General features: G+C 42.6%; 1 protein-coding gene across 1 annotated transcript; it reads right to left on the bottom strand.

Annotated features, from left to right (window-relative positions):
- Nucleotides 1-1,695: 1,695 nt before the first annotated feature.
- On the bottom strand, nt 1,696-15,224 carry LOC116515618 (CCN family member 2-like). The gene is given in 6 exon segments (XM_032227743.1): nt 1,696-2,007; nt 5,510-5,600; nt 5,602-5,734; nt 8,865-9,098; nt 13,443-13,656; nt 15,162-15,224. Coding segments are annotated over 6 exon segments (1,047 nt in total).
- Between the last annotated feature and the right edge of the window lie 550 nt (nt 15,225-15,774).

Genomic DNA, 15,774 nt, shown 5'->3' on the forward strand with positions numbered 1-15,774 from the left:
AAGGCCTGTTGTGTCTCGGTTGTGGGCATCATAGAGACTTCTACTTATCTTGTGTGGAAGTAAAATGCTACCGATATTATCAGTGACTGTGTTAATGGAGCCAACCTGACTGGTTGCCACTGTACCAATTCAGCTCAGAGGAAGTCAAGAAAAAACAGACAATAGCAACGGCATCAAGACATTGAAGAAGTGAGATGAGGTGGGGCCGAGGCCTCTAATGAAGGACCTACCAAGACCATATCTTTTTCCAGGTCTTCCATATCATCATCCAACATTAGCCTATCAGAATACTGTTTTCTACATCCACTGCTGCTTAGAGTGCTGAAGGCTTGGCACTCTAGCAGGATACGCTGATGGAGTAGAGTCCCTAAGCTGTTAAGCCTCCCTAAAGCCTGCTTACGTTCAGGCCACAACAACCAGGCAGCTGCTTTGCACATCTGTTCTGTGGCCATTTGAAGCTCACATTTGGGGCTTTAGATTTTGGTCGGTTATCTGCCTTTCCACTGGCCTGCAAGCAGATATGACAAGCCAGGAAATCAGTGACAGCACCACTTATTCTGCAGGAACAATTCTGGTCATTTAGAACTTGGTCAAGCATTTGGGTTTTATATTGGATTGTTGGGAGATGTTTAAAAATGAACAAGCTGAGGGTTTGTTTCTTATACGGTTGGATTTCTAAGCATTACCGAACAGCATCCCCTAGCGGATAGTGCTGGGGATGATAGTACACGCATTGCAGTTTAAGCAAATCCAAACAAATGGAAAAATAATTCTCTCTTCCTCCATCAGCAGATTGAGAAGGACGAGAGAGAGAGAGAGAGAGAGAGAGAGAGAGGGAGGGAGAGGGAGAGAGAGAGAAAGAGAGATGAGAGAGAGAGAGAGAGAAAGAGGAAAGAGAGAGAAAGAGAGACAGAGGAGAGAGAGAGAGAAAGAGAGAGAGAAGAGAGAGAGAGAGATGAGAGAGAGAGAGAGGAAGAGGAGAGAAAGAGAGACAGAGGAGAGAGAGAGGAGAGAGAGGGGGGAGAGAATATGAATGAATCACTAGGAAAATTGGGTTCAGATTATAAATGACATAAGTAATTCGAGAACATTAACATTAGTAGTCCCAAAAAAGGTGCTTTTTCAAGAGGCAACTAGACTTTCTGCTTTTTTCTTCGAAGATGTTTCACTTCTCATCCAAGAAGCTTCTTCAGCTCTGACTGGATGGTGGGGAATGGAAGCACCTCTAAAAATGGACTAGTCCAAAATAATTATTCATCAGCCATAAAACAGGGAGCCAGAACAAGCGATTACCAGCTAAACCCTCCCTCCCTTTGCAAGATTGTGTGTGGTCGGTAGAGAACCAAATATATCAGCCATATCATAAAACGCAACATGCCAGATGTATGTTACTGCAGAGGTGGGTTGCTCATTTTTTTACTATCGGTTCGGGCGCGCTCCCGTAAGCGCTCACACATGTGGGCGATGCTTCTGCGCATGCGCAGAAGTGTCCTGGCAGGTGGGCTCAGCCTCCCCCCCCCCGCTGCTATCGGTTCACCCAATCTGGGCCGAATCGGCAGCAACCCACCTGTGTTATTGGTCTCTGGACATGAGATCTCTTGGATCATTTGAGATCATTTCCATTTCGTCTAAAAGATGATCAGCAAATGCATCTTTAGACGCTTTCAGCCTGCTGGATCTAAAGTGGGAGCAGCACTACTGATTCTTTAGTTTGAAGTGGTCCCCTACCATTGACCAGTGGGAACTGGCCAGAAAGACATCATGACCTGCAGGGCAGTCATAGTGGCAAGAGCAAGATTGGATGAACATCATTTTCCGGACAAATGACTCTCCTTCTGGGCACCGAAATTCCACTTCCACCGTGCTGGTGATACGTGGCATACAACAGCGATTGTCCGTACAGCTGCCACAGAATTTTGGCCGATAGGAGTGGATGCTGGTACAGCCGGTGAACTCAAAGTTGATCGCCTCACGAGATTTAGGGTTTCGCCAGCACCTCTTCCCTCTCTGGAAAGAAAGAAGGATTAGAGACGCACAATTCCTTGGATGGGTTCTGAGTTATCCCAGCCTTTTTCAACCTGATGGTTGTCATACCATCAAAACTATGACATATGACTTTGCATCAGAAGGAGAGAAGGATGGAGCTGCCCTCCCAGGCAGAACCAATGTCAGGCCTGCAGCCATCTTTTCTTTTGGATCTTTGGCCTGCCACCCTTTCTATTACTCTACTATGCATTTTCTATTGTGGGAAAATGGGGGGGGGGGATTGTACGGAGTTAGATGCTATATAGCCATATCAAAATTCCTTTCTAGAAAGTCAAGGTCATCCTTTGTCTCTGCACCTGACCAGAACTGGATGTGTGGAACTGCCAACATGGCAGTGGAAGATTGGACCATGTGATGGACTTGTGGGTGTGGGGCAGAGGTGGGTTCCTACCAGTTGGCACCTATTCGGTAGAACCAGTTCGTCAAATCTACCGAACCGGTTAGAAGAGGTTCCACCAGTGGACCCAGAAAGCAGGCCACAGCTACAGAAGAGGTTCCAAAAATTTTGGAAACCCACCACTGGTCCTTGGATATGATTATTCTACACTATCATGCTCATATTTATAAAACTCAGTGCCTCTGTGAAAGGTAAGGATGACTACTGCGTTTGTGGTGCAATCAGAACATTGCGTGTGTTGAAGTTGTTTTAACGCAAACCAAAGATGTCTTTTAAAAAACAAGTTTACATCATATTCTTATGCATGCCAGTGCTGTGTGTGAGGTAATTTAAGGTGGTTGTGACAAGTGTCGTCGGCATCTTCATATCCGGTCACATGGGCGGCAAGCCACTCCCACAAAGGAGGCCACACCCACAGAGTAGGTTCGAACAATTTTTGAAACCCACCACTGGTGTGGGGGCAAGATCTTGAACTTTCAACTAGGTGGGGAAAACCGGGAAGCTTTCAGATTCGGGTTTTCCCAGGTGTGCCAAAATGGCTCTCTTAATACATTGGAACATTGAGCAATATTTTGCCTTGGACTCTGATTTACTTTTGGATGCTATTTGGAACCCTGACACACAACTGTGAGGATTTGGGTTTTGGTACCAGAGATGATCAGAGATGAAAGCTGGATCTTTCAGTTTAAGGGACAGTGCTTTACAGCAATCAAGTGGGCCCAGCAGAGATTATACTACTTGAGACTTCTCAGGAAACAACTGAATGAAAAATTGCTGATGACCTTCTACTGATGCACTATAGAGAGTATCTTAATTTACTGCACCTGTGTATGGTTTGCCAATTGCACAGTGGCAGATAGGACAGCACTCCAGAGGGTTAATATAATAACATCAGAGGATCATTGGTTGTCCTCTCCCCACTTTAGAAGAGTTTTATAGCTCCTGCTGCCTTAAGAAAGTTTAAAACATTCTTAAAGATCCATCGCATCTCATTTTTTTGAACTATTACCATCTGGCAGATGGTACAGGATAATAAAAACAAGGACAAATAGGCGGAAAAACAGCTTCTATCCCAGGGCAATTGAACTGCATTCTATTGTATAGTGCAATATTAATGCAGTATCAGGGGTTTTCAATTCAATTGTGTAGAACATGAAGGATGTGTGTTTTTGTTTTATTTTTTATAGTTTTCTTATGTATGATGTACACTGAAGGTGGCATTTAATTTCGTTGTACAGGATACAATAAAGTAAACTTAACTTAAAAACAATGTGTGTGAGAATCTGGCCTTGTGTTTTTCCATCTGTGGATTTTGCCAGGTCTACCCCGTCTATGTTCAAACTTTGGATAGAAGTGGGATAATCATTTCCATTGTGACCATCACCACTTATTTCAGCTTCAGATAATTAACAACTTTGTGTCCCAAAAATGCTTTTTCAGGAGGCATCTGGACGTTTTTCTTTGAAGATGTCTCGCTTCTCATCCAAGAAGCTTCTTCAGAATTTTCAGAGCTGAAGAAGCTTCTTGGATGAAGTGAAACATATTCAAAGAAAAAAGTTCAGTTGCCTCCTGAAAAAGCATCTTTGGGACAACCATGACCTGGATTACTGAGAATCTCTACAGACTTTTAACAACTTTGTGAAATCTTTCTGGCTATGTAACACATCAGGGTTGCAAAAAGTTCATAAAATGTCTGGGGGATGGTGATATACACTCAGCAGTGAAGTTCACACATTTTTAAGTGCCTTGATTGAGAAGCACTGTTTTAAGGTGTTGGTTAGACTGATGCCAAAACAACAATTTTCACAATGATAGTTAATTTTAAAAACAGTGTTCTTGCATGGAGCTCTCCGGGGTTCTGAAAATGCTTTATTTTTCAGTACCAGAAACCTGAAATGCCTTGACTACATATTACAGTTACCTGTCCTTAGGGCTACTTAACCAGCTCACCCATTTGAGTTATTCTCAACCAAACACATTTTATGGTTTTATTATGAAAATAACATCTACACTGTGAGAATGTTATCTTGAATTTTTAAGAGGAAAAGCAGGGCATAAATATGAAAAATACAATTCAGAAGCACATTTTCTCTCAGCTCTACAGTTTTTTTGTGCTACTTACAAAATGTTTATTATGCAAAAAAAAAAAAAAACAAGCCCCAAGCCCATCACCCTCTGAAGGATCTTTCAGAATGGATATCCCCCCCCCAAAAAAATTAAAACATACTAAAATATGTGCTCCAGCTTCCCCTTTGCTGGAGACGATGGACAGAATTTGTCAAGGATGTTTTAATCTGGAAGGCTGAAGAGGTTGGACTGAGGTGCCTTGATAACCTCTTCCAAGTGATGTAATTAAAATAAATACAACGGGTACAAAACAATCCAAGGCTGTTGCTACCCTCTCATTCCAAGAGATGACTAAGATTTTGGCCAACCCATGCACCAGGTCCTACAGAGAACTTCCTCTGAAAATCAATAGGGTCCATCAGATTTTTGGGAATACCAATCAAATAGATCTTCTTATGCTAGGGAGCAAACATGGAGAAATAGATCTTCTTATGCTAGGGAACAAACATGGAGATATGGTAAAGTCCAGAATGATGACTATCTCATTACAGGCTAACTAGGCTTTAAGAGGCACCAACCTAAGTTAGGCCCACTGAGGATCTGATGACCAGGAAATGGGGTTCAGTCTAGAGGTTGAAAGGCAAAATTGGCACTAGACACCACCACCTTGTCTTTTGTCATATGTCCCTCTGTCAATCACTACCAAGATACCACTGCTAGCCCCTTCCCTCATCAAACCAACACCCCCATTCTCTGCCATCTCCCACAGGTCTAAGGAAGCCATTCAGCTCCCAGATGTATCCTCCTCCCTGTAATGCACAATCAGATATATTTGCTACCTCAATGAAAATTAGTTCAATTCAGCCTACTAAAAACTCAGGAGATTCTTGACATAGACTATCCAACTTGTCTCCATCATTTCCAGTCCCTGCCAACTCTGCTCCCAGCCTCTTGAAGAAGTTGATATGTGACACCCACTTCACTCAACTGCCACAGTACCTTGATGCTGCGGTCCAAAGGGACGTTGCAGAATCGAACCAAGCACAGCCTGCTCTCTTTCTCCAATTGGCACTGAGGGTTGTCATTGCTCACAAGTCTTAGAACAGACACTCCATTCAGTGGTCTGCACCAAGCAGTTCACCTGAAGGTCATTCAGTGTCGACTTAAGCTTTAACTCAGGCTTGTGAGCAAATCTGTTCCTGTAAACTGAGATGGGCAAAAGAACTTCCATGAGCAAATTCACAAGATTAAAAGAGGTGTAATTATCTATCTATCTATCTATCTATCTATCTATCTATCTATCTATCTATCTATCTATCTATTTTTGTAGATTTTCATGTAGGTATGCTGGTCTTGTTGTATTCGGGTCTTTTCGGCAACGTTTCAGCGAGGTGTCACTTGCCATCTTCAGGCTGGTGTTTTTGGCCCAAAGATGATGAGTGAAACTTCGCCAAAACGTTGCCGACAATCTCAATATTACACGGGAAAAGACCCAAATACAGCAAGACCAGCATACATACATACATACATACATACATACATACATACACACACACACACACACACACACAAACACACACACACACACACACACATATATTGTATTTGTGCTGATAAATAAAGGGAGACTAGTATAGATGTATTTCAAGCTATTTAGCTCTCATCAGCTAGCCATGCCTTTACTGGGATTTGAACCTGTGCTGTAAATACAACACAAATGTAACAAAGGCAACAGTAAAAAATATTGGGTTTCTGTTGTGATGGTCTCTTGTGACGAGCTGATAGATAGAGAATGGAAACAATTAGCTTCCTCCCATAATTGGGACATACCAGGGGTTGTCCCAATGTGTGTGTGTGTGTGTGTGTGTGTGTGTGTTGTATTTGTGCTGATAAATTTAGTGATACTAAATACATACATACATACACATACACATATACATAAACACACACACACACACTGTATATATATGTGTGTGTGTTTGTGTGTAGTTTATTTATACATTTTCCATTAACATATATTGAACAGTGTATTGTCTGAGTCAGTTGCTTACATAATAAAGTTTTCCAAGCTCCTAATTTCTACTGCTATTATCCAACCATTTATAAAACAAATCCCATATTTGGAAATGTTCTGTATCTTCCTTCTCTTTTATCTTTAATGTCAGTCTATCCATTTCTGTGCAACCAAATATTTTTTTTAAATTTTTTTAAGAAGTGTGATTTCTTTTTCACATAGCTTGCCTTGACCTCATTAAATTTTTCACTTGGCCAAGCTGCGGCAGCCCAAAAAACATCTGAAAGGCACCAAGCTGAAGAAGACTGATTTAAAGATTTGATTTCCATTGAACTGAATCCACACTCGCTTTATCTCATCCTGAAATAATGCAGCATATTGGAATGGTGTGTATTCAAAAAGATACCCATCTTAGGGCCAAGAGGGACAACATTAGAAGGTAGTTACACGGGTCACTTACAGAGGAATTTTAAAGGATTGCCCAGCAAGAGATAAATACTGAACCATCTCTTTCTGAAAGAGATTGCTGGAGACTATGTTGTTCTATTCTAAAATGTTTAATGTCCGTTATTAGTCTCACAGGTTCTCATCTCATTCCATCAATTCATTAGATTAAGTGCAAGTAAGGTAAAGTTTTCTCAGAGGTGGCACCAAAAGGCAGAGATGTTACAATGTTTAAATCACTGGACAGCAGTAAACTTTGGTCTACCTGGATTACTTCTGTCTGTTTTGCTCTTCTTCGAAAGAGAAACTAGGTCTAGTTCACACGTGCTGAGCTTTCATCTGTCACCCATGTTTTAAGGAGTAAATACTAAGCCACAAACCATGGTTCTTAAAGCTCTTGGCAGCCCATTTCAGCCAAAAGCAAGAGTCTCTTTCTTCCCACAAATTATTGGAAGAGAAGAGAATACAATTACAGAAATCTTAGTAGCAACTGAGAGGTTTCCATTATCGGGTTCAATTCAGTATCTCAGCTAATTAAGAAAACTTCTTTTTCAGTCTTTGCTAAGATCTCTGTGGATTGATGAGAAAGCTATTCTCTTAATAAATAAGAGTAGCATATCTGGGTGATCAGGATGTAAATTTCTGACAGACTCTGGACGTATCATTGCAGCTCAACAGAGTTCACACAATCCATTCAACCACATCCAAGCAAATCACATTATACTGTGATCTTTAATATGATGCGGGGATTTCAGCCAATAGTTTATAAACATTTTCTAACTGACAATCCTTTTTTTCTGTCGTCCAATAGACTGCTTCTTTTGAAATCTTTAGACAATTCTTGTTCTTTTTTTTTCCCTAATGAATTTTTATTAGAAAGTTCTTGTTCTTGAAGAGCTCATTTCAATTGCCCCCTTTTTTGGTTTTTTGGAAGGGAGTAGGCAGGTAAGCTCCTGGCTCTGTTTCAAGATTTTGTTTTAGCGTTGTTCAGCACAGTTTTCCTTCAACATGGCCCAGTCCTTTGAAATGGAGATAGGAGCCTGGACAGAAATTCTGGAAATTAGGCAGTGGAGGAGAGGAGAGGTGGGAAGAATATTTAGATTGAACAGCCAAGAAGTAGATGCAAAAAGAGATAAAAAATCCTAGAGAGACTATGGGAGGCAAGTCAAAAATAAAAGCATGGCAATTAAAGTATTGAAGCAGGCAAGAGATGACAGATAGATGATTTTTCCTTTTTGCTGTTGTTCTTAATTGCTTTGTTTTTCCTCTCTCTCTCCTTTCTTTCTTTCTTTTTTCAGTAGGTGACATGAGTAGAAGTTAGCCAGGAAAGAAAGAAAATGTTTTTTTTAGTAAAGATTAAAAGTTAAAATAAGTGATAGAAATAAGAGAAAAGGGGAATATTAATGTATACACTTTTATATAATAAAATAAGAGCAATAATAAGAGAAAACATGGAGTTGAATAATGACAGACTGCAACTTAATATAAATACATATTACTATTAGAAATATATAAGTTGGTTGAAAGTAATAACTATGATTAATTCTATTAGTTTTATTTGTATTAGACTGTGTGACACCCAGGTGCCACACTGTTCACACATTGATAAGTTTGCAAAAAAGTAAAAAACTTGGGGGGGGAGGGGAACATTGCCCAGTATATTGAATACTATAGTTCTGCATGCATAGAAGCCACTCAGTAATTTCTTATGACCCTCTTCCTTTTACCAATCCTAAGTGCATAAAACAATCTCATTCTCTCCTTCCTCAATACTATTGGGCTTCTCTTGACTTCATCCAAGATGAGTTCTACAGAGCCATAAGATCTACCTTTATTCAGCAATTACAGCATCTCCTCTCTGTCCCCGTTCATAGTTCTCTCGTCTCACCACCATACCTTTCTTGTAAGGGGTCTTTTGACAGACCCACTCTCCTTCGCAACACTTGCTCTGCGCTTTTACCCACTGGTGAAAGGGACAATCAAGGGGAGGGAGATGTGCCCCATCAGGGCAAAGGGGAATGCAGCCAATGGACCCATCCATGCAGATACATTTCAGCTGACAACTGGGTTGGAAGCTCTCTCCATTTAGATAGGTTTTTCCCATCACGACACAGGAGGACCCTTCGTAAGCTAGAGGAGGAACACAAAGGTGTGTGTGAGCAGGGGTTTAACACAGAATATGTACAGTCCACCTAAGCAACCATCACACTTAAATTGGGTGGCATTAAACAGAATGGAATAGGGACACGGTGGCTCAGTGACTCAGACATTGTTGATCAGAAAGTTTGGCAGTTCGAATCCCTAGTGCCACGTAACGGAACGAGCTCCCGTTACTTGTCCCAGCTTCTGCCAACCTAGCAGAAAGCATGTAAAAATGCAAGTAGAAAGCATGTAAGCAGCTCGAAAGCATGTAAAAATGCAAGTAGAAAAATAGGAACCATTCTTTGGTGGGAAGGGAACAGCGTTCTGTGTGCCTTCGGCATTTAGTCATGCCAGCCACATGACTATGGAGACGTTTTTGGACAGCGCTGGGTCTTTGGCTTTGAAACCGAGATGAGGACCGCCCCCTAGAGTCGGGAACGACTAGCACATGTGTGCAAGGGGAACCTTTATCTTAAATGGAATGGAAAGCTGTGCATATTTTATTATAAATATAGCCATATTTTCTACAAAAGCAGTCAAATGTCAGAAAATCCATCATTAATACCCGGACATTGGTCTTTGTTTTAGACAGTTTAATCATTTATCCTCCCTCCCTTCTTTCTGCTTTCATTTTAATTACCATCCAATGAGTCTTCTGATGTCTGTAACCTTTGGTATTTTCCAATCAAATGGCATGACATTTCCGGTGTATTAGTCCCCGGCTTGCCAAATTCCATGAAGATGTCAAAGGGTAGCCATTTTTAGTATACTGTGCTAAAGAATGGACACACAGACTGCCACTTATCTAAACAAAATAAAACTTACAATTTTATTAACGTCTCTCTTTTTGGCTAATCTTCATGACCTTTGAACGAACTAAAGTTCTCTTTCTTCCATGCAAAATAATGCTCCCACTACAGAGTAATAAAAACAAAAATAGATGCATTTCCATTCATTGAAGTTCCCATTGATTGGAAATGAATGAATGCTTGCTTTGGTTTGATTTGATTCATTTGAATTTTTTCCCTCTTGAACAGTATGAATACACACTAAAGTCCTTGAAAAGAGATTAGTAAGTGTGTCCATGAAATCTTGGAACATAGAAATATGGCTTCGTAGAACCAATGAATTGAGAAATGGGTTGAACAGTATTTCCCAACTGAGATAATTTTGAGGTAGAATAGAATAACAGAGTTGGAAGGGACCTTGGAGCTCTTCTAGTCCAACCCCCTGCTTAGGTAGGAAAACTTACATCACTTTAGACAAATGGTTATCCAACATCTTCTTAAAAACCTCCAGTGTTGGAGCATTCACAACTTCTGGGGGCAAGTTGTTCCACTGATTATAGATATTGGACTTCAACTGCCAGAATCCCCCAGGCAGCATAGACACTACTAAGAATTCTGGAATTTTAAGATTTTCCAGGCTGGGAAACAACATTGTTGTAGATCATTCATATCAAGAGACCACACGAGAGATTATTTTAGCCTATTATCCATCTTAGTAAATTGGACAATGCTTTTACCCTTAAAGTGCAGATGGAATCTGTCTTCTTATAAATCTATCTTCTATAATCTTCTTATAAAGAACAAGCTTTTTGTAGCCTCAGAGTATAGAGGAGGGTCACTTAAACCAGTGGTCCCCAACCTTTTTATCGCCGCGGACCAGTCAGCCTTTGATAATTTTACCGTGGCCCGCTGAGCGCACGCAGGGGGGGGGCATTGTTCGCGACGACACATTGATTGTTTATATATCACGTCCGTACCAGCGCGGGGCTCTCTTCCCTGGAGCCTTTGCGCACGGCCCAGGAGCTTTTGCGCACGGCCCAGGAGCCTTTGCGCTGCAGTGATCATGTCCCCCGGCCGCTGCAGCGATCATGGCCCCCGGCCGCTGCAGCGATCATGGCCCCCGGCCGCTGCAGCGATCATGGCCCCCGGCCGCTGCAGCGATCATGGCCCCCGGCCGCTGCGCGGCCCGGTGCCAGGTACTCCACGGCCCGGCACCGGTCCGCGGACCGGGGGTTGGGGACCACTGACTTAAACCATCAAATCCAGTTTTCTGCAAAAATCCAAATGAAGGCATCCAATCTCAATCTGAAAAACATCACTGAAGGGAACGCACCAATTCCCTCTACCATTGGTTCCACTAAACTGGTGTTAAGAAGCTTTTTCTGATGTTCAAAAAGGCCTGCCTTCCTGTAAGTTGAGAAAATTATTCAGTCTTATGTCTTGGGATGACAGATAAGAAGGTTCTTCTGTGCAATATTCTTTCAAGGATTTGAACAATGCTATCATATAGCAATAGCAGTAGACTTATATACCGCTTCATAGGCCTTTCAGGCCTCTCTAAGCGGTTTACAGAGAGTCAGCATATCGCCCCCAACAATCTGGGTCCTCATTTTACCCACCTCGGAAGGATGGAAGGCTGAGTCAACCCTGAGCCGGTGAGATTTGAACCGCTGACCTGCTGATCTAGCAGTAGCCTGCAGTGCTGCATTTAACCACTGCGCCACCTTGGCTCTTGCTTTCTACTGTATTCCCATTTTTCAAAGCTAGACATAGCCAATTCCTTCACTCCCTCCTCCTTTGGCATGGTCTGTCTGTCTGTCTGTCTGTCTTTTTACCTGCTAGTTCAGTCTAGCCTAGCCTAGCCTAGCTCAGCCCATACCATTGATGGAAAGACTCTGTCCCTGTGACTCAGGAGAGGTGGAGACTGTGAGTCACATGCTCCTCAGATGTTCCTTTTACAAAGAGATTAGGAAAAAACATGTTCTGCCAATAACTGCTAGGTATTCTGGCCGTTCTCATACAACCTTTCTTCAGTGGCTGTTTAAGGATGAACAGTCCATAACTACAGCACAGGTGGCCAGATTCTGCGCAGCAGCACTCGGGATTCGTCTCCACCATAGTGATGTTACTGTATTTTTCGGAGTATAACATGCACTTTTTTCCGTCAAAAAAGAGGCTGAAAATCTGGGTGCATCTTATACACTGAATACAGCATTTTTAGCCTCCTGAAACCCCACCCCCTTTGCAAAAATGGCTGTGCATAGCCTTTAGGAGGCTTTCAGAGTGCTCCTGGGGGCTGGGGAGGGCAGAAATGAGCGGAAAACAGGTCATTTTTTGCTCGGTTTTGCCCCACCCCGACCCCCCAGGAGCACTCTACAAGCCTCCTAAAGGCTATTCATGCCATTTAAAAAAAAACAAAAACCAGGTCCGTTTTCACAAAAAATGGGCCGTTTTTGGGAGGTCCGCAAAAACTTTTTTTAAAAAATGTACCTTTTCAAAATCTTGCTGCATCTTATATTCCGATGCATCTTATATTCTGAAAAATACGGTATATAACAATTGTGGCAAACCCTTTGCACTGCTTAGTCACTTCTCTTTTAGCAGTGACCTACAACAGGCCAGTTTATGGACTGTAATTTAGTATAGTTAGACCATGTATAATTGACAAACTGGGTTTTATTATAGATTTTAGTTGTTATTTATTATTTTATACTAGAATTTTTAATTGTATACTTACTGAGCATTTTTATTTATTCTGGTCTACGACTGTAATAAATTGATTGAGATTGAGTCTAGTCTAACAAATAAAAACAGCAAGATAAAACAAAACTCTTCCCACTAAGTCTTTGTTTTAGACAGTTTAATCATTTATCCTCCCTCCTAGACCAACCATACTATTGGGGGGAAACCCACATTTTCAAACATTATCTTTCTTGCGATTTCTCCGCGGGTCGCCCATGAGGCCAATGATGAAGGAAGACTCGGACACAGGTCTTTCTCCGGGATGAGACGACCCGGAACAGAGTCCGGAAGCCTCTTTTATTGAGCATACACAAGGAAAGGGTGGAGTCACATGGTCTTTGTGGACCAATCATGGTTGTACAAGTCTATGGTATATGGTAACTCATTTACTACCATGTAGACCTCTGAACCTAGAGAATGCCCATAGTCAGCAAATAAATCTTTTACTAGCATGCAAACTTCTGACCCCTAGTTAATACTGCAGAGTAGCTTGCAAACTTTTGACCCCTACTTAGTGCTGAGAGTTAACAGGTTGTGACCTCTGCCCTACTTAGTGCTGAGAGTTAACAGTTTGTGACTTCTGACCTTATGGTAAATGATTACTGCTGTTGTATACGTGTTCCAGCATAGCTATGCATGCCTACACTTATGTTACAACACTTTCTTCATTGCTAATTCCAAACTGATTCCCAGAAATGGGAGTAGTTGGGGGACCAGCACAAATATTGAGTGGAACAATCGCTATCCATGACATGCAAATTATGCTCTGGTAAAAGGAGAAGAATAGGATCAAACTGCTCACCTAAACAGGTGCCGCTGTCTTTCTGGGCTTGGGAAAAGTCACAGTAGAGCCCTTTGTGGTGATCACAAGGTCCCTGCAGCGAGCATTGTTCCCCAAGCTGTCGGGAACATACCCTGCAGCAACCACAGCCATCTTGCAAAAGGCTATTGCCAAGAGGGCAGGGGGGAGCTTGTGAGGGACACTGGCAAGGGTAGGAACATGCCTGAGATGCCACCTGGAAAAGAGACAGACGCTTAGTAGTGCATGAACAATTGCGAGCTTAAATCTTTTCTTTTCTTTTTCATTAAAATGCCAGTCGGACTTAGCGGTAGGAATTCCTATATGGCCATGATGGTGAACTTATGGCCCGCACGCCACAGGTGGCACGTGGAATCCTCTCCAGGCACGTAAGCCATCGCCCCAGCTCAGCTCCACTGTGCATGAGTGCACGCCTCCCACCAGCCAGCTGATTTTCGGATCTCTGCTGTGGATACGCAGGAGGCGTCACAGGGGTGTGTGACATGGTTCCCACATCCCGTTTTTGGCCTCAGGAGGCTTCAAGGAGGCCTGCTAGGCCCAAAGCAGGGCACGGGGGGTAGGGTTTGTGCACACATGCGCGCGGCATGTGGAGGAGTTCAGGGGGGGTCATGCGCACATGTGTAGGAGTAGGGAGCGCGGGATGGTGGTGTCATTTTAGCCATCCTTGCTATATGGCACATGACGTTCTATTGCTGCCATCAAAATCATCTGCAGGAGGAAACCACTTTCAGCTCCTCTGGCTTAAATAAGAAAATAAGAAGTAGAAGTGGTGGGACTCCCAGGTAGCCACATGGAACATCACATTGGAGGGGATTAGTTGAGGAAGGGATTATGGAGGGCAGCACATGTTTAGAAGAAGAAGCACTGGCATTTCTGAGATTCCAAAGACACGACTGAAATAAACACACATAGTTTTCTGCTTACATCAAAGCCGAACAATTAGTTCTAACATGCTGGCTGCGGAATTCTGGGAGTTGAAGTCCAGAATGTTGGACACCTCTGCTCTAAGCACTTGAAGACTTGTTCTCTTCTTCATAGTAAGACACCCTGCTATTCTGACCGAGGCTTCCCAAGAACATGAAGCAAACTCCTTGTCCCAACAAAAACCCTTTTATTAATTTCCTGTGACTTCTGCTCATTCGCATCCAGCAAAGTCTTTCAAGGGAAGATTTACAGTCATAGACCTTATCTGGCATAGAGAGGTGCCAGGCCGATATCTGCAAACTTGGCAAGAAGTCTCGGAGAGTCAGGAACCAATTAATCAAACTAATTATCTCCTGCAAACCCTTTCACTCCTCTTTTATTTCCTCTGGGATTGGCCATTCATCGTCCACCTATGGCCTTACTCCCAAGTCAACCCCTGTTCTTTACCTGTTCCCTTCATCTGGCAACTCTGTGCATGTGCACACTGGGAACAGGCTCCAACTGTTCCTCTGCCTCACTGATATCTGACTTGAAGGCAGCTGATAACTGGCATACAGCTCTCGCCCCCTCTCTGCCTCCGACACAGAGCCCTCATCAGAGCCTTCCCCAGACTCCAGGACTGGCCCATGTTCCTCCTCACTGTCTGAATTTGCTTCCAGCTCTGCTGGCTGCTGGCGGGCCACAACACCTGCATTATATATATATATAAAAACTTTTGAGAAGTCTACACTCTCCCATTTCCTCTGCTATATCTTCATAGAAATATACAGTACGTACCCATCCAGGAACACGGGCCAATAAAAAGATGGTAAGAATGATTGCTCCGGAGTTGTCAAACATCCTGAACTCCCTGCTCTGGGCATCCCTCTTTGTTGCCTTCTGAACAGTAATGAATTCAAACTCATCTTTTAAATAGACTTCCGTGAGAGGGCTGGGACTTCAGCTGAGTGACAGTCTGGAAGTTAGCCAAACAGGAGAAATTTTTCTGAATTCCAGAGAATTCTTATTAGTGGTGGAACTTGGCATGTCCACATAACACTGCATTTATGCAGGGGTTTTTCGGGCACCGAACCGGTAGTAATGCTGGCAGGAACCCACTCCTGCTTCAGAAGTTGTGGGAGCCTCATCCCTGAAAGCTTTCAAGAAGAGACTGGACTGCCTCTGTCAGAAATGGTGTAGGCAGGCTCTCCTGCTTAGGTGTGGTGGGGGTTGGACTAGATGACCTACAAGGTCCATAAGGTATAATTAATTATATAATTATAATTATAAGTTATACATTAAGTTATGTTGGTGCATAAGTGCACTAGCACGCCTACCCTCCCTATCCTAATATTTCTTTTTATTTGTATCCATTTCATGTTTCCAAAATCATGTTTCTACATATACATGT

Source organism: Thamnophis elegans, chromosome 12 (assembly GCF_009769535.1).
Source record: "Thamnophis elegans isolate rThaEle1 chromosome 12, rThaEle1.pri, whole genome shotgun sequence".
Lineage (NCBI taxonomy): Eukaryota > Metazoa > Chordata > Lepidosauria > Squamata > Colubridae > Thamnophis > Thamnophis elegans.